At 46.6% G+C, this 25363-nt stretch overlaps 1 protein-coding gene across 1 annotated transcript; it reads right to left on the minus strand.

The window, feature by feature from the left end:
- Positions 1–838: 838 nt before the first annotated feature.
- On the minus strand, positions 839–24713 carry LOC309370500 (solute carrier family 2, facilitated glucose transporter member 9-like). The gene is made up of 12 exons (XM_081912314.1): positions 24344–24713; positions 19339–19437; positions 18927–19087; positions 16774–16898; positions 16096–16241; positions 14580–14712; positions 14219–14406; positions 12908–13018; positions 8841–8942; positions 8118–8193; positions 4360–4487; positions 839–2112 (listed from the first exon to the last, which is right to left on the minus strand). The coding sequence occupies exons 1-12, from the start codon at positions 24386–24388 to the stop codon at positions 1867–1869; spliced, it is 1560 nt and encodes a 519-aa protein (XP_081768440.1). The 5' UTR covers positions 24389–24713; the 3' UTR covers positions 839–1866.
- Positions 24714–25363: the final 650 nt, after the last annotated feature.

The raw sequence follows: 25363 nt of genomic DNA on the forward strand, positions 1-25363 counted from the left end.
CGTCTGGCCTACCTTCTGTTTTATCATCACACCAACCCTGGGAAGCTGATTTATATGAGGGAGCTACTGGCCCAAGGTCACCCAGCAGAACTTTGGGATTTGAACCTCCAATCTCCAACCATTACACCACCCTGTAATGGTTGGTTGAGGGTTGATGTAAACCTAAGTTCGGTTGGCCTCCATGGGGGACTGAGCCCTGTGGAACGCCTTACCTGCAAACTCCAACTGGAATTGTCCCTGCCATCTTTCAGGTGTCTCCTGAAAACTGTTTAGACAGGCTTTCATGACAGGATTTTTTTCTTTTCTTTAAATGAACCAGTATGTACTGATGTTTTTAATTATGCTTCACTTACATTTATAGGTTGATTTTACTGTATTTTACTGTAAGCCAACTTGTTATATTTTATGAAGGAGTGGATTACAAATTTTCTAATAAAATAATAACTACAACTCTGGAAAGAGTTCATCTGGCTGAACTAGATGCTAAATGAAGTACAGGTAACAATTCTACCTCTGGCTCCCACAAAAAACCTGTTCTGGTAACAGGTGATATAAAGCAGAGAACCAGCAAGGGGAGGGTGTGCTTAACCCTTTCCCCATCCACCACCCTAATTTAATTTATTAATGTGATTCCCTTCCATTCTTCCTTCATGGAACTCAAAGCAGCCTACATATGGTTCTCAGGTGATTCCATTCAAGCACTGACAGGGCCCAGCTTAGAATAGAGAAGAAATTCAATTTTGCTTGCATTTTAATGAAAAACTGCCTAATCTGCCATCTCGAACCAATTAATGAACCAAAACACAGCTATCATTCAAAATTCACACTTCTCAGAACACAAACCCAAAAGATTCCTCTTTATTTTCAATCTCTAGGGCTGGGTTGGAGGGAAGCAACCTGGAAAACACGACTCGGAAGCATTGTACAACAAATGAGAATGAATCCTCAATAACCAGTCTGGAAATAACCTCAGGTTCTGTGGGGTGATGAGGGAACCTGTGGCCCGCCTGATGTTGTTGGACTCCAATTCCCATCAGTCCAATCTAGCATGGCCAAAGGTAAGGGGTGACAGAAATTGTAGTCCGGCAACATCTAGAGCGCCACAGATTCTTCATCTCTGGTGTATGCCATACTGAGCTTGAAGGGTTACAAGTTCCCTGTCCCTGGAATAGTTTTGTTATGAATGAATCAGTGTTGAGTGGAATGTCCCAGCAGTGTATTGCTCTTGCTCCGTTAGGAAGTAAATCAGTGACTGGATGGGCATTTGACTTCTGTCTTTGCCTTTTGGGACATAGTGGCATGTGGAATGTATATGTGCTCCTACAGGTACTGAGTTTGTCTTTTGGTGTGGTTCAGACATTGCTGTTTAGTTGCAGCACTGCTGGGAAGACTTGTTATTGGTGATCTCTCAATAGGATTTCCAGTCATGTGTTGGCATGACTACCAGAAAAATTGGGAAGCAGGTGAGGAGATCTCCCAAAAATCCTCAAAATGCCTTAAAGGAAAGAGGATGAGTCCCATTCATGACATTCTAAAAAACCTGTGTGTATAAACCAAGTTCCTGAGGATAGCTATCCCTCAATGCTACTAATTTCCGGCCCTCAGAAGAAGACAGTGAAGGAGGAAGAAAGGATTTGGGACAGAAGTGCACCCAAAATACCTGGGGGCAGAGTCAGACTTCTTAGGTATAAATTAGATGCTTCTCCCCAAATCTTCCCCCCGGTCCCTTTTGTGCTGCTGGTCCAGGCAAGATGAAAGAAGTTACAGGAAGAGAATCAGTATTATTGTCTCCCTTTGCCATTTCACTGAGGTGGCTTCCCCACAATAGGAGAAATGGAACCCCCCAAAACACTGAATGGGAGATCATCATGGAGGGTTGGATCCTGAGCCAGAGAGTTCCAGGGAGCTGTTCTCCAGGGCACCATAACCGTTGAACTTGATCATCTTGACAGAATCCGGCAAGCTGGAGAGGCAGGAGGGGCGAGAGGCAAACATGTGGCTGATTTCCATAAACGTCTTGTTTTTGGTCTCGGGGATGATGAAATAGACATACAGTGCCACCAAAAGGCAGACGCCACAAAAGACCAAGTAGCAGAAGGCACCAGCAGACATCTGGGAATGGAGACAAAGAAGAGTCCAGATAAGCAGAGGGACACAAACAGGCTCTACCCAGTCCTCATCCATTAGGTTGGCTCAGTGCACTAAGAAGCAGCCTCCAGCATTTTGCTGTTGTATATAGGCACCCTCTCTGTTAGCAAACCCCAGCACCTCCCATTCCTCACCATCACAGGTTCTCTTCTTACCTATTAAGGCCTTTTAGGAATATAGGAAGACGCCTTACATGAAGTCAGGCAATTGGTCTGTCTAGCTCAGTATTGTTTACACCGAGGGTTGGAGAACCCTTTTCAGCATTTCCTCCTGGAAGCCACATGGAAGGTGTCGGGTGTGAAGAGGCAAAAGTGAGTGAAGCAACAAATAAAAATATTGCCACTGTACAGTAGGCTAGTTTCTGAACATACTTATACATCTCTCTCTATCCTCCATCCAGGCAACAAAAGGCATGGTCAGGGTATAAGCAAAAACACCCCAAGAGGGTGTGAAGCAGAGTTTGTGAGAGGCAGGGCATGGGAAGAAGGTGTGAGGCTGGGGATCAGGTGTGGTGTGGGAAGAGTTCTGAGGGCCAGACAAAAATGCTTTGAGGGCTGCATTTGGGCCTTGGGACTAAGGTTCCTCACTCCAGTCTATGACTGGCAGCAGCTCTTCAGGGTTTTGGGCAGGGTTTTCCTTGAGCTCTACTTGGAGATGCTGCAGAATGAACCTGTGACCTTCTGCAACCAAATCTGTGGCTCTACCACTGTGCTATTGCTATTGCTCTTCCCCTTCCTCTTAATGTGTTTCCTTCTGGCTCCATGGGGGATTTAATAATATAGATCAGGGTGGTTCAATGCACAGCCATTGAGGCCTTTTTTGGTGGTCCTTGGCAACATTTAATGCTCTCCCCCAGCCCTTTCCATGCCTTCTCAAAGCTGGTTAAGTGAGGTGCTGGACTTTGGGAAGGAGGTAGAAGGGCTCTAGGACCTGGCCAGAGCCTTGCACCTTATCCCCAAGCCCGGCGCCTCGCTTACCTGACTTTGGGAAGGCAGCACGAGGGGGGAGGGGTTTTGGCCTCACTCTCCTCCCCCCATGCAACAAGGCAGTGTGTAGCCTGTGAGTCCCATGTCACAGCACTATTGCAGCCCCCTTGCTATAAAAAGTTGGACTGCCCTGATCTAGATTACACAGTCCTAAAATTTAGTACCAGAAGACTCTTAATTCCGTGACTGAAGTGAATTAGCATAGTTACCTACACACACCTTCACCATATACAACTGGTATGTCAAGAAGTGCTAAATTACTTTTCTGACCCTTCAACAGGAAACCTTCACTTTGGCTTTCCAGTGCTGTTTACATAAGAGAAGGACTGGTACTTTCAGAATGTAATGATTTCATGTCTTGGGGCAGGGAATGGTGTTTACAAAGCAATGGAATTGGTTTGCCATTTGGCGCATCCACGCGATCTGATTAGGGAATAACTTGTCAAGACCAGATGGCTTTGTTGCTGGTTCTCTCTCTCTCTCTCTCTGTGTGTGTGTAATGTGACGAAGATCACAACTGGTCTTGTGTTTCTTTAGAGCAGAGGGTAGACAATGTGGTGGCCTTCCAGATGTTGCTAGACTACCGTTCCCACCATCTTGCTGGCCATTGACCATACTGGCTGTGGAGGGGAGTTCGACAACATCTGGAATATAGGAAGCAGCCTTTCACTGAGTCCGGCCATTGATTCATCCAGCTCAGACCCATTTACACTGATTAGCAGAGGCACTCCGGGGTTTCAAGTCAGAGCCACTCCTAGCAGTGTCAGTCTGACACATTTTGTCGCTGTAGGCAAAACGCTCCTGTAACGTGTGTTTTCTGCCACTCAGAATGCTGGAGCATGACCCCATCGCCACTATTGAGAAAGAACTAAGCTATGCAGTACCTATGGAGTTCTTTCCCCATTTCTAGTAGAAAGTTCTAGGTCACACAGAAATACAGCATATGGTTCTCCTCTGTGCTGTGTCCTGCAACCACTGCTAGAAGGAACCTGCCATGAGAACCACTAGGCCAGGCATAAGCAAACTCCAACCCTCCAGATGTTTGGGACTAAAATTCCCATCATCCCTGACCACTGGTCCTGTTGGCTAGGGATGATGTGAATTGTAGCCCCAGACATCTGGAGGACTGGAGTTTGCCTATGCCTTCACTAGGCATTCTGCTCTCTTGCCTTGCTAGTCAGGGGACCCCAGAGCCTACCAGCCTCTCAAAGGGGCCCAGTATTACCTGCAGGAAGGGAAACACAAAGCCAACAGTGAAGTTGGAGAGCCAGTTGAGGGACCCACCCACAATGTAGGCCGATGGCCGATGCGATTGCTTGAAGAGTTCAGCTGTCATCAGAAATGGAACCCCAGCTGTATGGGAAAGACGACACTCAGAATCAAATAGGCCAGGCTAGGCTTTTAATCCGAGCCCCAGTTAGTGGGGCCAGACTATCTAAGTCAGAACCAGCAAATAACCCTTGCAGGGGTGAATCTATTTCAAATCATCAGGTTCCCCAAAGATGTTTATTATTATTTATTAAATTTGTATACCACCCTATACCCACAGGGCAGCTACAACACAAAAGCACAAAATCCATAATAAAAATAAAAAACAACCCAGCTGTGATGGGATGATGAGCTGCTTGTGCGTAAAAGCTTAGTCCCTCAGAGTTTGGCCAGGTTAGCAAACCTCTGTCTATAACAGAGCCCCTTAAGCATGGCTCCCTCAATCGCTGGCAGAATCCGACAGTGGGCGTTTACGGAATCTCTTCCAACGTAAGAGCTCCTTAACGGAAACGCGTCTTCTGGACTCTCGGCGCGACAGTTTCCGGCGAGGGGTGGGTGTCCCTATAGGAGGTCCTGAAACCTCCCCACTGTTTTCGCTGGAAGTGTCTCGGAGCCATCCCTCCGACCCTTCTCTCCCCCTGCTGGTTCCCTCTTCAGCTGCTAAGTCTCTCCTAGCCTCCGTGAGCCCTTCCACCACCTGTCCTTCCGATGGCAGTTCCCTGACACCAGCAATAAATCTTAATTATTAAGATTGACATTAAATAATGTTGCAGAAGAGGGGGCATTTATTTTGCTCATTGCTGCCCCCTGCAGCGACAAATTGGAAGACCACCTGCACAGACAACCACTTAAATTTAATCTGTTTTAGCATTTTAACTTTTGCATGTTTTAAAGCATGGTTGCAAATTTTCATCTAACATTTTTATCTTTTTATAAACTGCTGTGAGTTTGTTTTTGTTTTTTTACAACCAAGCAGTATATGGATTTAAAGAAAGAAAGAAAGAAAGAAAGAAAGAAAGAAAGAAAGAAAGAAAGAAAGAAAGAAAGAAAGAAAGAGAAAGAAAGTAAGTTAGAACTGTGCCACATTTTTGGCCCCAGAACAGGGCAAAACACATACTATAAAGGATGCAGGAGCCATTAATCAAACTCCCTGTCTTTTACTTTTTGCACTTCTTTTCACTCAATCTATTGCTGCTTTGTCACTCCCTTTAAAAAAACCCCAAGAGATTTCATACAATCACGGGTGATGCAGTAAAAGTGATGATGTTGTGGAGCCAATCAGATTTGGCTACGTGACAAAAACAGTGAGGAGGCCCCGCTAAGCTGCATTGCTCTAATCTGGCTCTATCTAGGCTGCCAGAAGTCACATGGAAATGTTTGTTTGAGTGCACATCCGACTGAGATCAGTTGAATAGGTGACACCCACACCTGAATGTGCACTTGGATGCATACCAGGATGCACATCTGAGTGAAGATGTGGCCTGTCTGCACTACGTTGCTCTCAGTAGGTTGCGAGCATGAATGCCCATTCCAGCACATGTTCTGGTGCATCCAGAGCTGGAAGAGGGCTTCTGAGTGAGGGCAAAGCAGCGTAACTGCAGCAAAGCAGGATTGTCAGCCTAGTTTCCAAGGCAACAGAGATGTGGTCCCTCTCCCCCCCCACAACCCATAAACACTTCTGCATGCTTTTGAGTACCCCCTCTAATTGCTGTAAGTGAAGGACTGCTTATCAAGGGGCATAAAGACATTCACAAAACTGCTCTCTGGTACAGCGTAGCCCTACACACTTGCGTATATATGGTGATGCTGATGACAGACACTTCTTTAACAGAAGGAGCCAAGACCTTGTGCTCCTGCAACAGAAAGGTTTCAGATCTATCTGCCCTAGTGCATCAAGATCTGCCCTCTTTACATGGTGGCAGTTTAGGCAGCACCACTTTCTTTCAGGAACACAAGGGACTGCTTCTTGAAATAATAATAATATTTGTTGTTGTTAAAAAGAACCACCAGCCTTAATACTGGGGGGAAATCTATCCAGGGATTGTTAAGAAAAAACCCTGATTGAGCATTGCTCACAGATCACCCAGAGTGGGAAGAGAGATATTTTTATTTTAAAAGTCAGATTCATCATTGTTTGTGAACAATGAGCCATTAAAATCCTAATTAAAGATGTAATTACAGCGAATAAATTCTGGGCCGACAATGAGTTATGGATCTGTTGGCGGCTATACTAATACATCAATTGGGTAAACCAGCAGCCGCCTCGTCCATCATATTTAGAGAGCTCTGCTTTGGCCCTTTCGTTAGCAGAAATCGCAGGAGTTGCCTCTGAAATCCAAAGCAAGACACCGTTAGGCAATTCATGCCGCACCAGTTTTAGGGCATGGCAGGTGGTGACAGATTCAGATTCCCACCAGTGACCTGCTGACCATGATCCTTTGGGTACTCAAAATGCCAGAACCAAGCCAGGGTATGCCTCTGAATACCACATGCTGGGAATCAGAATTGGGGGGGGGGAATGCTGTGGTCATAGCCCTCAGGTCCTGCTTGCGGACTTCCCACAGGCATCTGGTTGAGAATAGGAGGCTGTGAGAATAGGGTGCTGGGCTACATGGGCCATTGGCCTCATCCAGCAGGTCTCTCCTTACGTTCTTAAGTCCATATTCTCATATTATTGGTCAAGAGCAGTGTAGAATTGTTATCAAATAAATAAATATCCTCAGCACTTAGGACAATTCAAATAGTGGGGTAGGAGAGATTTAAAAAATCACATCTGGCAACCAATGTGTCCCTTTGGATAGTACCCAGGTAAAGGGACCCCTGACCACTAAGTCCGGTCACGGATGACTCTGGGGTTGCGGTACTCATCTCACTTTACTGGCCGAGGGAGCCGGTGTTTGTCTGCAGACAGCTTCTGGGTCATGTGCCAGCATGACTAAGCCGCTTCTGGCGAACCACAGCAGCACATAGAAATGCTATTTACCTTCCTGCCACAGCACTTTGATGTGCTTTCGAACCGCTAGGTTGGTAGGAGCTGGGACCGAGTAACGGGAGCTCACCCCGTTGCGGGGATTCAAACCACCGACCTTCTGATCGGCAAGCCCTAGGCTCTGTGGTTTAGACCACAGTGCCAGCCACATCCCACTAGTGCCCAGGTAGACAAGTCTAAAAAGCCCAGGTCACAAGCTTTCATGGCCCTCTAGCGGTTATGGTGGCTCATTTTCCAAAAGTCATGTATTTAGCCTAAACACTGGAAGTGTATACTCAATTCTGAGCAAACCAAGCCTCCTAGAGCAAAATATACACCAGAGTTAATGCTAAATACATTACTTCTGGTAAATGAGCCACCAGAGCTGCTAGAGGGCCATGAAAATTTGTGTCCTCAGGCATTTTAGACTCGCCTTCCCATGTACTATCTCAAACCAAAAGGGCACATTGGTTGCCAGATGTGAAATATATTGGCATTATTTTCAGCTCTCCTACCCCACTAAGAAGAAGACTCATTGCATCTCCTGTAAGACCCAAAATAACCTGAATCCTATCAGCAAACTTCTTACATTCCCTCACAGTCCTGTTCTTGGGGGCTACAAGCTCAGACCAGGTTTCCTGTGATCTCAGCCTATCCACAGCTTTGCTGGTGCCCAGGGATCTTGAAGAGGAGCTTTGTCGCCTTGTTATTTCTTTGGATGCCTCTGTCTGGCACTGGAAACGTACCTGGTCCCATGCAGAATCCTGCAATGATGCCAATGACACATGCCACACTTACGTAACGCATCCAGGACACAGTTGCCTGTGGGAAGGACAGAAGGTTATTGAGAGAGTTTACATAAATGCAGCTGGGCCCCTTTGGCTCATTCAGTTCTGAGATTCCACCACTACATCCAGGCCTGCATCCTACAGCTCCATTGACCACACTCAGTCCCAGTCTGCAGACTGCTAGCTTTGCCAATCCTGTGACCCTTGCTTGAGCAGACACCTCCGTTCCAAGCAGCTGAGGCACAACACCCTGCTGTCATAGCTCCAAGCTTAGCTGTTTGCTTCCTAACTTAGCTGGTGTCCTCCACCTAGCTTGACCAATATTCCAGAGATGGTAGTTCTCTTCCATCTCCTGATTCTCAAATAAACCTGCCCCCCTCATCCTGCCCCGTTGCACTCATCCCTGTTTCTTTGTGAGGTCACACCTGTACTTGCACCAATTTTATGAACTAGGACCAAGCCTTGCTTATGTTTACACTTTAGCATTTAGGTGTGAAAACGGAAACCAGTGGTATAGATATAGCAGGATAGAGTTTCTGAGGATCCACCAGCACTTCTGATCCCACTGTGCAAACTGAAGTACAAAATCTAATATGCGATTGGGGGTGGGAGGGTGGGACGGACTGCAGAGACGTTGTCAGCTATCCATGGGTATATAAGTGTCTATGGGGCTGTTCCTACCTGCAGAATCAGGGACAGGGTGATGCCTGCACAGCAGATGCCCATGAAACAGAACCCAACTATGATGAGAGGGCGACGTCCCAGCTTCTCAATGGTGAAGCACTGTCAAAGAGAAAGGGGGAAAATGAGGCGACAGGTTGCTGGCTAGTTGTATTAGGGTTTTGCATGTGTCTCTGTCTGTTCTGAGATGGAGAATTTGTGACCCTCCAGGCAGGGCTGGTTCTACCATTAGGCAGAATAATGCAACCTTGGCCTTTTCTTCAGTTGAAGGACAGAGTTAAGTGTGCCTCACAGCCTGTACCTGCCTTTCTTGGAGGCAAGGGAAGACACTGCCTCATTGCTGGTGTTGAAGTAAGATTCAGTTGCTGGTCCAGTTGGCTTCTGAACGTGGAATGGGAGAGGAAAACATTTTATACCTTGCCTCAGGCCGCAAAGTATCTTGAGCCAGCACTGCCTGCAGATGTTGTTGGACTACAACCCCTATCATCCCTGACTATTGACCATGCTGTTTGGGGCAGATGAGAGGTAGAGTCCAATAATGTCTGGAGGGCCAGAGGTTTCCATCCCTGGTCTCTGAGATTCCCCCAAATATATACACAAAGTATACAGACAAGCTTATTGTGTAGACACCAACAGTATTGCATGGAGTAACATCATCCTTAGCTACGTAGACAGTGCATGGATGCAGAACCATCTTGTCCCATTGCTTATACCAGTGGTGGCCAAACTTGGCCCTCCAGCTGTTTTGGGACTATAATTCCCATCATCCCCGACCACTGATCCCATTAGCTAGGTATGATGGGAGTTATAGTCCAAAACCAGCTGGAGGGCCAAGGTTGGCCATTACTGGCCTATACAATGGGGCTGGAATGCCAACGATTAGAAATTCTGGGTTTGGTTCCAGAGCTAGGGGAGAGTGGTATCCAATATGGGATCCAGTATGCCCTAGTCAAATGCAGGGCATACGTTTGTGCCCCAGTGCAACATCTTGCCCCTGCCCCACAAACATTTGTTCCCTGCAGGTGCATGAGAAGGAAGCCCTACCTGTGAGTTCATGCTCAAGAGTAGGGGCTCCTTGTTTTTAGGGCACCTGGTTGTGCAGGTGTCCCAACGGTATAGCTTGTATATTGGGCTTCTACACACAACATGGTGGTGATGGGGATCTGACCTTTAGAGCAATAGATCTGACACTGGTGGAACATCCACTTTGCATGCAGAAGGTCCCAAGTTCACTCCCCAGCATCTCCAGGTAGAGCAGGGAATGTCACCCTGTCTGATGTTCTGCCCATAGAGAACTGCTGCCCAAAGACAGTGGCTAAGCAAGATGAACCAATAGCCTGACTATGTGACATCTTCCTTATGCTTGGCATTGTCTCCTGCATTCTGTCTTCCAAGATCAAATAGTTTAGGTCAGAGGCAGCCAACAAAGTACCCTCCAGATGTTCTTGGACTCCCAAATCCCATTAGCCAGGGCCAGCATGGCCAAAGGTCAGGAATGATGAGATTTGTAGTCCAACAACTTATTATTATTATTTCTATACCACTTTATTTTTTTAAGGGGGGAAAACAAAGCAGTTTACAATGTGCAATAAAACATCAAATAAAACAATCCAGAATAAACATTACTGAAGAAATTCAAATAGAAAGTGTATGTTCAGAGTAACATAATTAACAGGAAACTAAACATTATCTTAAAGATTTCAAAATAAAACATTACAAAGGAGGTGAAACATATATAAGGCACAACATTAGCCTGGAAATGCACAGTCCTGGTTTTATTCCTAGCTTTGGGAAGGGCTTCTCATCCAATGTATTATGGGGCAGCTGCCATTGAAAAGCAGAACCGTTAAGTTCATCCCTAAGAGAAGAAGTGAGGTCGTTTTCATTAAAGCTGATGGAAAGTGGGTTCAGGAACAAACTTTTGTGGATGTACCCCTGGCTCTGCTCCAGCTATGGGAGCAGTTTGTGCACTGGTTGTGGAAGGAAGGAGGGTATCCTGGGAGCCAGAAGCCTATGGTTGCGATGGTGTGTGTGTGTGCGTGTGTGTGTGGAGAAGCTGCCAGAAGGAAGCCAAAGCAGGAAAGCTGCTGACAGCAGAACAAATGCCTGTAATTTTATAACCAACCTCAGTGCATCCATTGGGGGCCGTTTTTGTCGGCACTCAGGAGCAATCAGGCTGATGGAGCGATGAGCTTGCCGGAGTTAGGCGTTGCTGATGGGCAGCAAAGGCGGTTGGTGGGCGGGAGAGCTATGGGCCTGTGTAATAGGGAGAGGCACAGGTCCGACATGGGCAGCCCTGGGTGATATCCAGCTGGAAATCTGCCCCAGCTAGGCTAAAATTTGGAGTCAAAGGGATGGTGACAGCTGGAATGAGCACCCTTGTTGCAATAAGACAGCTATAAGATGCATTAGGTATGGGATGGTCCTGCCATTTATACCTCTCGTCTAACAAGCAAGCCAACAAACCAAATGCCGTACTGGATGCGTCCTGCAAATCTGTTGTTTATGTAACTATGCTTGCACCCCTCAGAAGCCTTTGCCGGATTCTGCTGTATGCAAACATACGAGCTATTAGCAATAATCAGAAGGGTCCTTTTGACTCATCTCCCAAGGCAAATCATCAGTGTTACAAATGCCTGTCTGTTGTGGGAAGCAAGCAATCTGATTAATAAATGACTTCTGTCCTCCTACAATACTGCGAGTCCTTCTCCACAGACAGGAGGTGCCATTGATTATCCTCCTCTCTGTGGTAAGATGTCTGGGGGTGACGAGAGAAGGGGCTGTGACTAAGTCTGCATAATGATTCAACCCTTGAGTTTGAGAGACCATGCTGAGTGAGGCTGGTTCTGTGATCCCTCTGGCCTCCCAAGCCACAAGGCAAAATGCTCCACTCTTCTGTGTGCTGGCTGCTCTTTGATCACAGAGAATCTAGCAGTGCCTTGTCTACTCAGAAGTAAGTCCCACTCTGTGCGGGACTAGATGAGCCTTTAGCCCAGCGGTTCTCAACCTGTGGGTCCCCAGATGTTGTTTGACTACAACTCCCATCATCCCTGAGCTCTGGCCTTGCTAGCTAGGGGTGATAGGAGTTGTAGTTCAACAACATCTGGGGACCCACAGGTTGAGAAAGGCTGCTTTAGCCTGACCCAGCAAGGCTCTAATGTTCTTATGACTACAACGCTCATCATCCCTGATTATGCTACCTGGGGCTGATGGGATGTGGAGTGCAACATCTGGAGGTACCACACTGGCTGCCTCCATGTACAGTATAGGATTGCAGCCTATGGCCCAGTTCCCACATTGCCCACTTGAGGAAGAAAGGCATGGAACATAGTTCCCCTTTACCTATAAGTAGACTTGCTGCATGGTCCTCACTCCCTACCACCAGTGGAGAAAGAGAGGCAGCTGGAGAGATCTTCCAAGCTGTTGCTTTTCATTCTGCCTGTGCCTTGACTGGTGCTCTGTTAAGGAGAGCACTGCCACCACTCAGCAGGAAAGGCCCAGAAGAAACATAGCTAGGACAGGAAGGAAAGTACTGCTAGCTTAGGCTCCGTACACAGCGTACATTTAAAGCACATTCCCACCGTCCTGAGAATGGTAGTTTGTTAAGAGTTATGGGAATTGTAGTTCTGTGTAAACTACAATTCCCAGGAGTCCCAGGAGGTGCTTTAGACTTATGGTGTGTATCCAGCCTCATAAACAGTATCTGGTGAGTGCTGAGGGCAAGTGAACAGTTCTCTTCTGGTGGCTATTTTTGGCAACACAAGGAGAGCAGAGAATGAGTGCAAGAAAAGGCTCTTTGCTAGGACCAGGCAGTGACAAGCAACCTCACAGGTTCTCTTCTCCAAGAGCCCAGCTGTGAACAATATCCTTCCAGTTGAAAATGGGTAGAGAGCATCCTGAAGGAACCAAGAGTGTGCCCTCCACACTGGATAGGAGTTAGGAAATTATTGCCCTGTCTCATTATGAAAAGTACATACAAATCTATTCTCTCAGTGCAAAAGGAAAGCAGAAGGATGATGCCCTCTTAAAGGACAAGCCAAACACAAACTAGAGATTTCCACACTTACGCCTATCAAGCCAGCAACAACCTCAATCGCACCCGTGCCGACCGTAGTGTAGGGGATCTCTGGGTCAGGGATGCCGGCATTCTCAAAGATGACATTTGTGTAAAACCAGATCTGTCAATGAAGAGGAGAAATCATAAGCAGAGGGGGTAGGTGTGGCTTAGAAGAGTAGGAAGGACAGTGGTATACCTCATGAGGCTGCAAGGAAATCCAGGGGACGGATATGCGGGGAACTGCTGCAGAGTTGCGTGTGTTAGCACCCGCAGACCATTTCTGCCTATCCTCTCCTTTCATGCCAGTGGGACTTAGCAAAGACAGTTTGAGGGTCTGATTTCAAATCAAAATTAGCTGGAGGCATGCCACTTTTCTCCGTTCTGTATGTAGCACACTTGTAAAATAAGAAAAATCACCTTTTTTTGGCTGCTTATGGCAACCATTTGTATGCTGGTACTAACAGCACTTTTATTAAGATATGAGTGCCTCATTTTTAATCGCCCAACCCCTCCCTCTTGGGATTAATTATGCTCTACCATGAATTATAGTAAATCATTTTAATGCATGATGTAAAACATGAGTGGGGAGCCTTTTTCTGCCATGGGCTGTATTTGCTTGGGAGTAATCTGTTAAGGGCTGCATATCGGTGGTAGGCAGGGCTAGAGTGAAAAGTACATGCAGAACCCTTCTCCCTCCCTCCTTTTGCAAGCAGAGTGGGTGTCAGTAAGGCTCTATTCAAGGTGCACAAAGCCTGGAACTAGCTTACAAAACCCTAAAAGGCTTGGGACCAAAGTACCCAAGAATGTCAACCATCTCAGCCTGTTGGCAGTGCTGGGCGCTGCCTGTGACAGGGTCTCCATGGTGGTAGTTCCCCACTATTAACATTCTGGTGGAATTTTAAAACATTCCTGTTCCTCCAGGCATTTGATGGCTGAAAAGCACTGTTTCCTGCAAACGTGGCATTACTAGCTGTGAGGGGATATGACTGTTTTACAAGGTTTTAGATTTACTTATTTATGCATTATTTTTCTGTTTTGCAATTTGCCTCCATTTTGGGAAGAAAGGCGGTACGGAAATTTAAATAAATATTCATGATTTGGGAGGAACAACAGTAACTCTTGACTTTTGGCACCTAGCTCAGAGTTCTTTGGCTCCAATTAGCGAAGGTGTTGCAGATATATGGGGGAAATAGGCCCAGAGGTTTAAACGGGGGAAGAGAGCAGCGAAGTTGGAATACTGTTGTGCTTGAATGAAGGTGCAGGAGGCGCAAGGCCAGCCCAGCGGCCTTGTGGCAGGGGTGATTGACCCTGCAGCCCTTACCGCGTCAATCCCTGAGAGCTGCATGCCCATGTTGATCACCACGACGGAGAGAACTTGCCACCGCACAGAGGGATCCAAGAGCAGGTGCCACACAGACACCGTCTCCACAGAAGCCAGCGAGCGCTTCTCCTCCTGCATCTCTTCGATTACGTCCTGCACGTCGTACTTGCCCAGGAACCAACGCAGTGCTGTAGGGTTAAGACAACACGGGTGAGAAGAGTATCCAGGACAGGGATGGCCAGCTGGAGGCCTGTAGGCTGTGGGTAGCCCTGCCACGCAATGGCAAACTTTTCTTGCCTCTCATAGCCACCCCAAAATATTTCCAAGCGGTAAGAAACGAAGATCCTCGCACTTCCCTTACCATCAGTAGCTCCAAGGACGTTGTTCTTCTCAATAAGAAGGTAACGGGGGCTTTCTGGAAACCAGTGCAGGAGGATCAGCTGCAGGAAGGCAGGAACAACCACCAGCGAGAGGAAGAGAGGCCAGTAGGCATCCTAGGAGAGAGAGAGAGACACCCCCCCCATGATGAGAGGGGTTTTTGCAGCAACTTTCTGGCAAAGAGGACACTTTATGCAGGTTGTGAAACACAAAGGACTTGATAGATTAATGGCTCCTTTTCTGCAGCCCTTTCTCCATCTTTCTCCCCACAGAGTTATATAGTTCTGAAGGGTATAGCTAGGGTTACCATATTTCAAACTTTTGGCCAAAGTCGTTGAGTTTTTTTGCTGTTTTTTTGCTGTTTTTATGGGAAATCGGCAAATAACACTGCCGACATGGACTGCCATATGTCCGGATTTTCCCAGATATTTTCACAATTTCCGTCCGGATGCTGCTGCTGAATGCAGTATTCCAGATAGGCCTAGGAAATTCCAAATGTGTAGCAAACCTAGGTGTTGCATTATTTTGGGTGTGGTGGGTGCATGGATAGAAACAAGAATGACCTGAGCAAGATAGGCCCCTCCTACACCACATCTGTCTCCTCACACTTTCTCCAACATATTCCCTGATGCCTCCTCTTTTCTCTATGGCAGAGACTTTTTCTCTTGTATAATGGCTAGATTTCTTATAACATTTTTATGGTCTTGTTATCTGATTTCTGCTGTGGGGATTAGCATTTGTTAATGTTAAAGGAGGCAGAATGAGTTCTTAAGGTTCCTTAATGGCCAAGAGGCCAAGCATACCAGCAGGCACATCTTCTGTTAGGGAAATTAGAGCTAAAATGGCTGGGAATGGCTAGGAAATAACTGGAGACACCTCTGGGAGGGCAAGCCCTCCATCTATCCCTCATGTTCACCTTCATCTATGGTCAACTTGAATATTTGTAAATCAATATAGCAGAAACATATTAACTCGCCATCCATCTCTTCTTCCCAAAGAGAATAAAAGATGAATAAGTCATTATCCTAGAACTTCTCACCACTTGAAGAAGTGGGAAGCGCATTAAAAAAAACATGTTTGGATTCAAGATGGCAAAAGCCCGTCTGCCTTTTCTAAACTAGTAGGAGAAATGGGGGCAGTGGAATGAAATGCAGCTTTGTTGCTCTTTTTGACAGCAGGGGTGATGGTGTCATCTGCTAGAGTGGTATTTAGCAACAGTGTGAGCTTCAGGATTGGAGGACAAGTCTGTTAGGTAGGCTAGACTCAGACAGTGATTTGCCTTAGGTGATTCATTGAACTTCATATCTGTAAGTTCATGTCTCCCCATCCAAAGTCCAACATGTTCATTACTACACCACCTTTTGCTAGCACACTCTTCTAGGACTCTCAGCTGCTCCCAGTGGTGCCCTTCCCATCCTGTCATCAGTTTACATTCTGACAGCAACGCAGCTAGCAGGCCTGGGCATTCTATGCAGAGAGTGGCACGCCTGGGCATTTACCTCTCCCAGCAGCTCTGGAAGGCCCAGGACTTGGGCAGAGAAGACCCCCAGACAGATGAAAATGCTTGGTACAAGGCCCAAGAATCCACGCAGGTTCTTAGGGGCAATTTCTCCCAGGTACATGGGCACCACACTGAGACAGATCCCTGGTAGGAAGAGGAAAGAAAAGGGAAGGAAGGTGGTGAATGACATGGCAATCAGCCAGCAGCCTCAGATACCTAAGGGTTAATATCTTCAGGAACAACTAAATCTATATTAACTTCCCGCAAAGTAGTCATATAAGTTCTGTTGCAGAATAATGTGTCATCTTAGCAATTAGTTTATTGTGGAACGAGATTTTATGGGCAGTGGCCTAATTCAGAAAGTGCATGCAATGAATCCACATTCAATAATTTGTGAATGTTCCCACTCACTCACTGTAGGTGGTAACTCATTTCCAACTCTCTAAATTAAAAAGCACGTTATTTTGCTTTCCAAATCAGTGTGGAACGTCATAAGCAAGAGAGGCAGCAGTGGCTCTAATAATCTATATATACAGTACAGATATGCTTTTTGAGATGAATATGTAGTTTTCAGTGGCTGTGCATTACCTGGACCCTAGAGGAGAAGGAACTACACTAGAGAAGGAGGAGACCCACACACAAAGTGAGGAAGTCTGGGCAGAGACATTTCTCTTACCAGAGTGAACGCCGGTTATGAAGCGTCCGAATATGACCATTTCAGGTGATTCCAAGTAGCGACTGAATCCCATTAACATGCCAGCCAGGAAGACGAGGACGTTGCTACGGACCAAGGTACCATTCCTGGTAGAGAGGTCATTTATTTTAGATGGTTTCATTGAATCATGGAACCATAGAATTGTAGCGGTAGAAGGGAACAGAGGGTCATTAATCCAATCCCCTGCAATGCAGGAATCTCAACTAGAACATACATGACAGATGGTCATCCAACCTCTTTGATTACAAAAAGTTCCAAATAAAACATTTTGTTCCATCCCCACTCCCTGAGGTCCAAGGCTGGCTCACTCATGAGGCAAGGTGAGGTGACTGCCTCAAGTGGCACCATGGCAGGATCCATAGGGGCAGCTGATCCCGATGTAGATCTTATTTCCTTGCTCCTGAGGTAGATATTCACTCATCCATTCTTCCCTACCAGGGAGAGAGGCATCGTTTTCTGGTTCACCTCAGGTGCCAAAATATCTTGGGCCAGCCCTGCTGAACACTCTGCTTTCTGTTGCAACAAAATGCCCATCTGGCATCCCCATAATTGCCCCTCTGCCCCCTTCCTTCCTTGGTGCTTCTAACTCCTTTCCCCATTAGAATTGCTTTGCCAGATCCTAAGGCCTGTAGCCAGAGGTGGACTGACTAGCCAAATGGGATGTGGATCAGAGATGGCCCTTCAGACATTACTAAACTATAACTTCCAGCATCCCTAGCCATTGGCTATGCTGACTGAGGCTGATGGAACTTAGAGTCCAGCAATGTCTGGAGGGCCACAGATTCTCCATCCCTGATGTAGATGATCACTGAGCAACCTTTCAGCTGGATGAATTGTTGTGATATCCAGAGTTTAAATGGAGACACGGTTGTTTGCTAGAGCATATGGAAATTGTTCTGATGGTATTGAGATTTGGCAAGTAGCCTCAACTCAAATTAAATCTGGGATGTGAGTTGAGAGGCAGGCATAAGGAGTAGCTCTGTTTTGACAATCATAGCGTTATCCCAGCTGACACAACTGTTCTACATTTCTTTCTATTATTTATACACCCTCTTTAACAAAATATGTTTCCAATGAGCTTCAGGGACAGTTAAAGTGTCAGCTTAAAACATATTCAGAACAACCCACGGTGAAGAATAATCGTGCTTCCAAGTGATTCAGTTCATTCCTGATGCCCTAAAAAGTAAATACATTTAAAGAACATGTCTCGACTGAGATGTCAAAGAGGACCATAAATTAACTGACAGTTTTTATACCTATCGTCTATCTTTGCCTTCAGAGAGTCACAGGTTCAGTTCCCAGCATCTCCTGGTAAGAGATGGGGAGTGACCCTTGCCTGAAGCCTGTGCTGCAGGCAGTGTAGACAAAACTGAGCTGGATGGAATAAGGCTGCATCCAATGTCTCACATGTGTAGCCAAAAGTCAGTCTAGCCAGTATCTTGCACTGTTGTATCCTCTTTGATCTTTTAATTGTTTGAATTCTAGAATCACTCCTGCCTTGATCACATTATCCAGCTCAAGTTTAGCACTGTCCTTAATGGTCATGAGGTTGAAGGCTAATGAATTGGTCACATCCATGGGTGCTGCAGCTTGCAATGGGAAGAGAGAGGCAGTTTCTGGCTTGCGTGCCAAAACGGAACGGGGTTATGTAGTAGTACATTCCTGCTGTCTAAACTCTACGGGGATTAATGTGTGTTTTGTAACATTTGTGGGGGGACTTGGGCATGATACCTTCTATGGGCCTCCTCTCAGAGAAGACCTATGTACCTCCTCACTGCTGTTGCTACTGCACTTTTGCTTATACCTTCTCTTTGGCCACAGTCCATACACCTGTCCAGTGGGAGATGGGTCAATGTGGTCTAAGGCTTCTTCTTTTGCTCTTTCTCTTTCCTCTTTTGTCACTGCTCATTGGCTTAGAAGGGACAGGAGAGCAGGCAATAGTGGCAAGGAGCAATTGCAGCAGGATTAGGGGTTAGCCAGAGGGATGTGGGGGCTCAGCTATGTGGAACTCAGTGCCAGTCATCCTCGCTTCCCTCCACATTGAATGGGTGGTGTATCTGTCAACACATCTTGGCTATGAATTGGAAATTCACTGTTATTGGCCGTGCCCTTACCTTCCATATTGGGTTACCAGTACTCCCACAGGCAGGGATCCCACCAAGCCTCCCAGGGCAAAGACCGAGACAGTCAGTGAGTACATGAGAGTGAGCCGTGCTGGAGCCAGGCCCACTCCATAGCGCCGAAACCATGTTGTGTTATAGAAGGCTTTGATGTGCTGCAGTGGAGGAAGACACAACATGCAATAAAATTGTGAGAGTTCTAGATCTGTGTTCACCATCATCAGATGGTTATTTCGAGTCTTGTGATGTCTGTGGGAAACAGTATTAACCCAAGTGAGGTCCTGGGAGAAACAGAAAGTTCAACATGGCATATCAGGCCAGGAAGTGGAGAGAGGGGCATTCTAGCTCAGCAGAGGATGGAAGGCTCTATGGTGGTCAATGTGTGCACTTTCTGTCTGAATCTTACCGCTGCTGGAGAGTTCACCACAGCCAAATTGTAGCCATACAGCATGGAAGACCCAAACGATGACAGCAGTGTGACAGCCAGCAGAGGGAAGGTGAGGTGCTAGGAAGGACAAGAATACATGTCAGATAAGGAGGAGGTGGAAGTAGGTCATGAGACATACCAAGCATGGGACATTGTTTTGCCACCAAGAGTTGCTATAGAACCTACATAACAACAGGGGTTCAAAAGTTGGTGCAAAATTCCAGAAGTAGCAGAAGGCAGCAAAGATGCTCATACAAAACCCTCCACTCCTCCAAAAGAAAAGAAACAGAAACAATGCTAAGCATGTTTGGTAAGAGATAAGTATGTCCAAGTGCTGGAGCTCGGTGAGATTTACTGAATGATTTGTTCAGCTGGTAAAAGAAGTTGATAAGAATCAGTGGTGGCCGGTGCCCTTTGGGACCAGAGGGGCAGACGGCAAGGAGGCCAACAAGAAACAGAGCCAGAGCTATGACAGGCAGAGCTAGCTAAATATAGTTTCGTCTCTGTTCTCCTCCTCCCTTATTTCTACAAAGAATAACAGCTATCAAGCAATGCTGCTCACTGGCTGGTTTTAAGTAAGAAGGCAGCAAGTGGGGGCTGACTGAGGGCAGAGTGAGTCTTAATGGGCCAGCCCAGTGGCGTAGCGTGGGGGGTGCAGGGGGGGCTGGCCGCACCGGGCGCAACCTCTGGGGGTTAGGGTTAGGGGGCGCAAATCCACGGGCTAGGGGGCGCAAATCCATGGGTTAGGGAGCACAAATTACTTGCCTTGCCCCGGGTGCTGACAACCCACGCTACGCCACTGGGCCAGCCTCCACTGATGGGAAGACATTGCACATGAACACACTTCTGGTAATCCGAACTAGCGCTGAGGAAACTGTATAACAAATAAATATAGGCAGCTTTCACCCCAGTGGTGGCTAGTGAGGCAATTACACTGGAGGACACCAGCATTGGCTGCATGGGAGAGGAAGACCCGGTACCCCTCTTGGGTGGCATTTCAAGGTAGCAGAAGGGTTATTACCACCATACCATGAAGGAAATCAGAATGACAGGGTACTCGGAAAATAAAAAAGTTGTTACCAAATTTGCCTATGACTGCAGTTTCTCCAGAGTACAGAGAACGGCACCACACAATTAAAAGGGGTTCAGGAAGTCGCTGTTTTCTTTAAGCCAACATTGTGCCCTCTGGATACTACAACTCCCACCAGCCCCAGGCACTATGCCCAATGGCCAGGGATGATGGGAGCTGTAGTTCAGCAGTATCTGGAGGGCACCACTTTGGCTATCTCTTTAAGCTATTCCTATGAATCATGTGCCATCAAGGAATTATTTCGTGGGCCGGCTGTGGTTTGGAGCAGTTCCAGCCAGAAGCCTCCTTCCGCTAGGTATTGCGGAAGAGCCAGCAGGAAGAGAGAGAACTGGACTCCCCAGGATAGTTTAACAGAGAAACTTTTACAATCAACAAAGGCTTCTAACCACACCCATTAAGGACTGGAACCAATTAATGTTGCACTGACAGAGCATGTGAAAGCCTATCAGATAAGCTTTTGCTACTATGTGGATTTTGTAAGTCTTGTATTGTATCCAGAGAATACAAGCCATTGAGTGTCTAATAAACGTAGCAAAACAACATGAAAAAGAAACCCATCATGGAAAGTAATAAAATTGTCGCAAGCTAGTCTACTGAAAAATGGGTGGGTTCCTTGGGGGGAGGATTCTTTAGAACAATTCATGGTACTGTAATTAAGGGCAACAGGACCATAATTTGCTAGCAGGAAGTATGGTAGAGGGAGGAAATCTCTCATTTGTCACAGAAACAGATCCATAAAGGGATCTTAAAAATACTTCCAGCTTTGCTAGTCCAGGTAGGTCCTGTAAGGGAATGTGGATTCCAGAGAAAATGGAAGCTGGTAGGACTTTAGAAATCAAATCATGGTGAATGCAGGCCCAGATTGTGACACTTATTTAGAGTAAGAATATCATGGGAAGGCATAATAAATTATCTGAGGTCAGATGTGAATGCCAAGGAACCTTTTCTTATTTTTGCACAAGAGTTTATCACCCAGCCTCTTAAAGGTTTATTATTATTAAAATATTTGCAATACTGACTTTCTATCACAAAAATAATTCAAGGTGGCTAGGCACAGACAGCAAAATGAGATGAATCCATAACATCGCATTATTGAAAGTGAAGCAATTGGACAATACAGAAGAGCACACACTGCCCCCGCAAAATAGCAGAGTAACAAAAAGCACAGCCCTGCAATACTGGTATACAGGAAGTTTAACCTGGGACAACCATAGTAGCAACTAGAAGAGAATTTTTACAGCTACCAAAAGAGGAGGTGGGTTCCCCAGAATTTCCACATATAGAGATATGCTGGTGAAATGTATTTTATACGTACTGGAATAACTGGCTGGGATTCCCTAGCTTAGCTCATCCAAAATATACCAGGCAGATGGTAGCAGCAGTGTCCCTTTTTTAAGAATCAGGCAGAGAAATGAGTGGAGGAAATGGCTGTAATCCTACAGTGGAGCATCAGAAGTTGCCTGGTGCCCATTGGGACTGGTGGGGTAGAGGGCAGAGAGCCCAATAGAAGGTGGAGCCAGAACAAACTAATTGTTGCCCCTTTGCTTTTCCCTGCTGAGTTCTGCAAGTGCTGAGACCAGGGAGGAGGAGGCTGACAGCCAGTGCCACCCCTTGAGCTGGTTTCAAGTAAGGAGGCAGGCAATTGAGGGCTAACCGAGAGCAGACTGAGGTTGGTGGGACAGCACTCCAGTAATCCCAATGGACCAACCTCCACTGCTATCAAGACCATCCACCTCAGTATTGCCAACACTGATACGCAGTGACTTTCCAAGTTTTTAGGCAGGAGTCTCTTGGTCCTTCCTGTAGATGCTGGAAATTGAAGCTGGGACCTTCTGAATGGATAGCAGAGCATTCTCCTATGGACCTTCAAGTGGTTCCTCCCATTATCCCTCTCTGTGGCATATGAGAGAGGACAGCAGCTAAGCAATTAAGGAGAGACTTTGGGGTTGTTTCTGTGTTTACAACATCATGCATCTCTCACAGAGTGAATGAGGGAGAAGCCAAAGGGGCACATGGTGTGGTGGACAGATGGGAAAGCGATGCTCTGGTTCAACATCCCTGTTTACTGCCACTTCTTCCAACATGGCACCATACAAGAACGTCAAGCTCACTATGCTGTTAAATGGAACGTTGGAAGCTGCATTATCCATTCATCTAGCTCAGCACTAACTACCCTGGCTGGCAGGGGCATAGCATGGGGAGTGCCAGGGGAGCTGTGGCTCTGGGTGCGAAATTTTGGAGGTGGAATGAACCAGGCGCCCCTATGCAGGTGACCCCAGAATGTTGCAGCCCAATGCTCCTCTCCACCCACCAAGGGCTGCAGTAGCTGGCCAGGCTCCCGCCAGTGTGGACAAGCGAGCAGCTCAGTGCAGCCCCATTTTGCTCCAATGTGGGTGGGGTTGTTCCAGTGGCAAGGGCTGGGCTGGCACATACTCTGGGTGCCAGCAACCAGTGCTACACCACTGCTGACTGGCAGTGGTTCTCCAGGGTTTCAGGCAGGGGACATTCCCAGCCCTACCAGGAGATGCCAGGGACTGGACCGGCCACACTCATGCTGTCATTCCTGGCTTACTTTGCTCTGTGTGCCTCGTGTTCTGAGACACAGAACACTGGCCATTATAGAACCTGCCTGAGCTGAAATGATAATTCAGTATTACTCCCTATGACTGTGAAAAATGGACAGATTATTTTCTTCTGAACTGTAGACAGGCAGGACTTTTCAACATTCTAGGCTCAGGGGAACATGATTTCTAAACTGAAACTGGCCCAGCATTTACTGTCAGCCATTTCTTCCTATTCTGCCTATGTTGGCTTGAAAGTCCTTTGCAGTCTAGTATTTTTCTCTGTGGAAAGATGTAGGCATTCAGATGCTGAAAGTAACCAGGATTGGTCCCTTAATACAGTGGTATGTTGGTTTACGAACTTAATCTGTTCCGGAAGTCCGTTCTTAAACCAAAGCCGTTCTTAAACTGAGGCGCGCTTTCCCTAATGAGGCCTCCCACTCCTGGTGCCCTTCCACCATTCAGCTTCCGTTCGTAGACTTAGGTAAACTTTGCTAAGTGGAACACTAGTTCCAGCTTTGTGGTGTTCATATACGGAATAGTTTATAAACAAGGCTGTTCTTAAACCGAGGTACCAGTGTGGTTATTTTTTGAGGGGGGAGGAGCCTTGCCACAACTCATTAGCATATGGCAATAACTTAATAACATATACAGATCACCAATGATCTGCAAACCCAAAGAAAATGAAATAAAAACTACATAGCCAGGAGGCAAACTTAGAGCAGGAATGATTAAGCCTCATTCTCATAAACAGGAAAACATGCAACAGACACAAGTGAAATGGTGGCTGCAAAGCACCCCAGCTGAAACATTATTTTATAAGGAGCTAGACAGCACCACTTCCAGCACCCTTCCTCCCCCCTAGCCCAGTAGCATCTGCAGCTGGAAAGATCTAAAGCAGGCACCCCCAAGCTTCGGCCCTCCAGATGTTTTGGACTACAATTCCCATCATCCCTGACCACTGGTCCTGTTAGCTAGGGATCATGGGAGTTGGAGGCCAAAACATCTGGAGGGCTGCAGGTTGGGGGTGCATGATCTAAAGCTTACTAGGCTTAGAAAGGTCTTTCTGGACTGAGTTCCCCACCCCAGTTTTGGCCCTGATTCCTTAGGCCAGCACAGCAAGCCCCATGCCCTGGGAAGCTGGAAACTGTCACTCCACATATCCCAGAACACAGTAGCGGAGATTATAGTCTTGGCCAGCCTTCTCAAGTCGTGTGCAATTAAAATCCCAGCTAATCCCTTAAGGAATGCTGGGCACTGCAGCACGCCAGGCTCAAGGGAGATAACCTTTGTGGCATATAGAAAGCTCCAAAAAAAATCAACCCACACTTACCCCAGTGATCTTTCTGTGGAAGTCAAAACGCAGGTTGTTGTCCATTTGGGCAATCTCTGTCTTTTATGTCCAGACAATACAGTGAAGGTTCAGCAGGAAGAAGTGAAGTTGCCTGGCTGAGATCCACTTGCTCATTTCAGTGACCCATGATGGGATTGTCCAGGAGAGATGAAAAACTCAGCAAAGTAATACTTGATGCTGTAAGACCCTCTGGAGGCTCAAGCTACGGAGACGCAGACACACACCTCCCCCCCCCCCAACTTGCCAAATGACGGACAGAAAAAACCACAAGCACATGGGCCAAGGCAGTAAAAGGAAGATAGGGAGAGAAAGATGCAAGAGATGGAAGAAAAGCTCTGCTTCATTAAGCTCTTAGAGGCAGTGCTCAATCACATGATGGTTGATGTGATTCGCTTCGCTTATTTGAGAAAAAGAGACATAGTTCAGAACCTGGGGCGCTAGGACCTTCCAGCATTGGCAGCTGCCCAGGGCAATATTAACTCTCTCTGTACCTGGATAACTGGTTGTAGGAGAAGGGATTAGCACATTAGAAATGTATAACAATAAGGGCCATTGTAGGGCTGAAGGGTGGTATTCAATTCAGCCTTGTTTAGAGTAGATCCATCAAAATTAATTGGCTACCTTAGCCATGTTCATTCATTTCAATGAGCCTATGCTGGGGCTGATGGAAGTTGAGAGTCCAGCAACATGTGGACTTCCTGCCCTAAATGGAGAACATAGAATGGAATCCTTTTCTTTCAGAATTTCATGTCGGGTGCTAGAGGACGATGAGGTAGCAATGCATCTTGAGTCTATATAGCCTCACAGATTTCAGAGAGATTTCAAGTGGGGGATGTAGTTTAACTCCTTGCTGACTGGGGAAGTCCACTGCTAGGTGGACTCTAACTAAAATCTCTAACTAAGGAAAGTTCATTGCTTTCCAATGGTGTTGAACAGTTCATACCACCAGGCAATATTTAGTAATGTGTGGTCTAAATCCACTCATTAAGTTGAACCCAT

The sequence above is a fragment of the Podarcis melisellensis genome (genome assembly GCF_964234715.1).
Source record: "Podarcis melisellensis genome assembly, chromosome: 5".
NCBI lineage: Eukaryota > Metazoa > Chordata > Lepidosauria > Squamata > Lacertidae > Podarcis > Podarcis melisellensis.

What these genes read in the sequence shown, in the direction of transcription:
- LOC309370500 (XM_081912314.1), bottom strand. Translation starts at nt 24,388, where the DNA reads ATGGACAACAACCTGCGTTTTGACTTCCACAGAAAGATCACTGGG. An exon ending in TCCACAGAAAGATCACTGGG is followed by an intron (nt 19,438 to 24,343) that starts GTAAGTGTGGGT and finishes TGTCCTTCCTAG; the next exon opens with CACCTCACCTTCCCTCTGCT. An exon ending in CGTCCTTGGAGCTACTGATG is followed by an intron (nt 14,407 to 14,579) that starts GTAAGGGAAGTG and finishes TTAACCCTACAG; the next exon opens with CACTGCGTTGGTTCCTGGGC.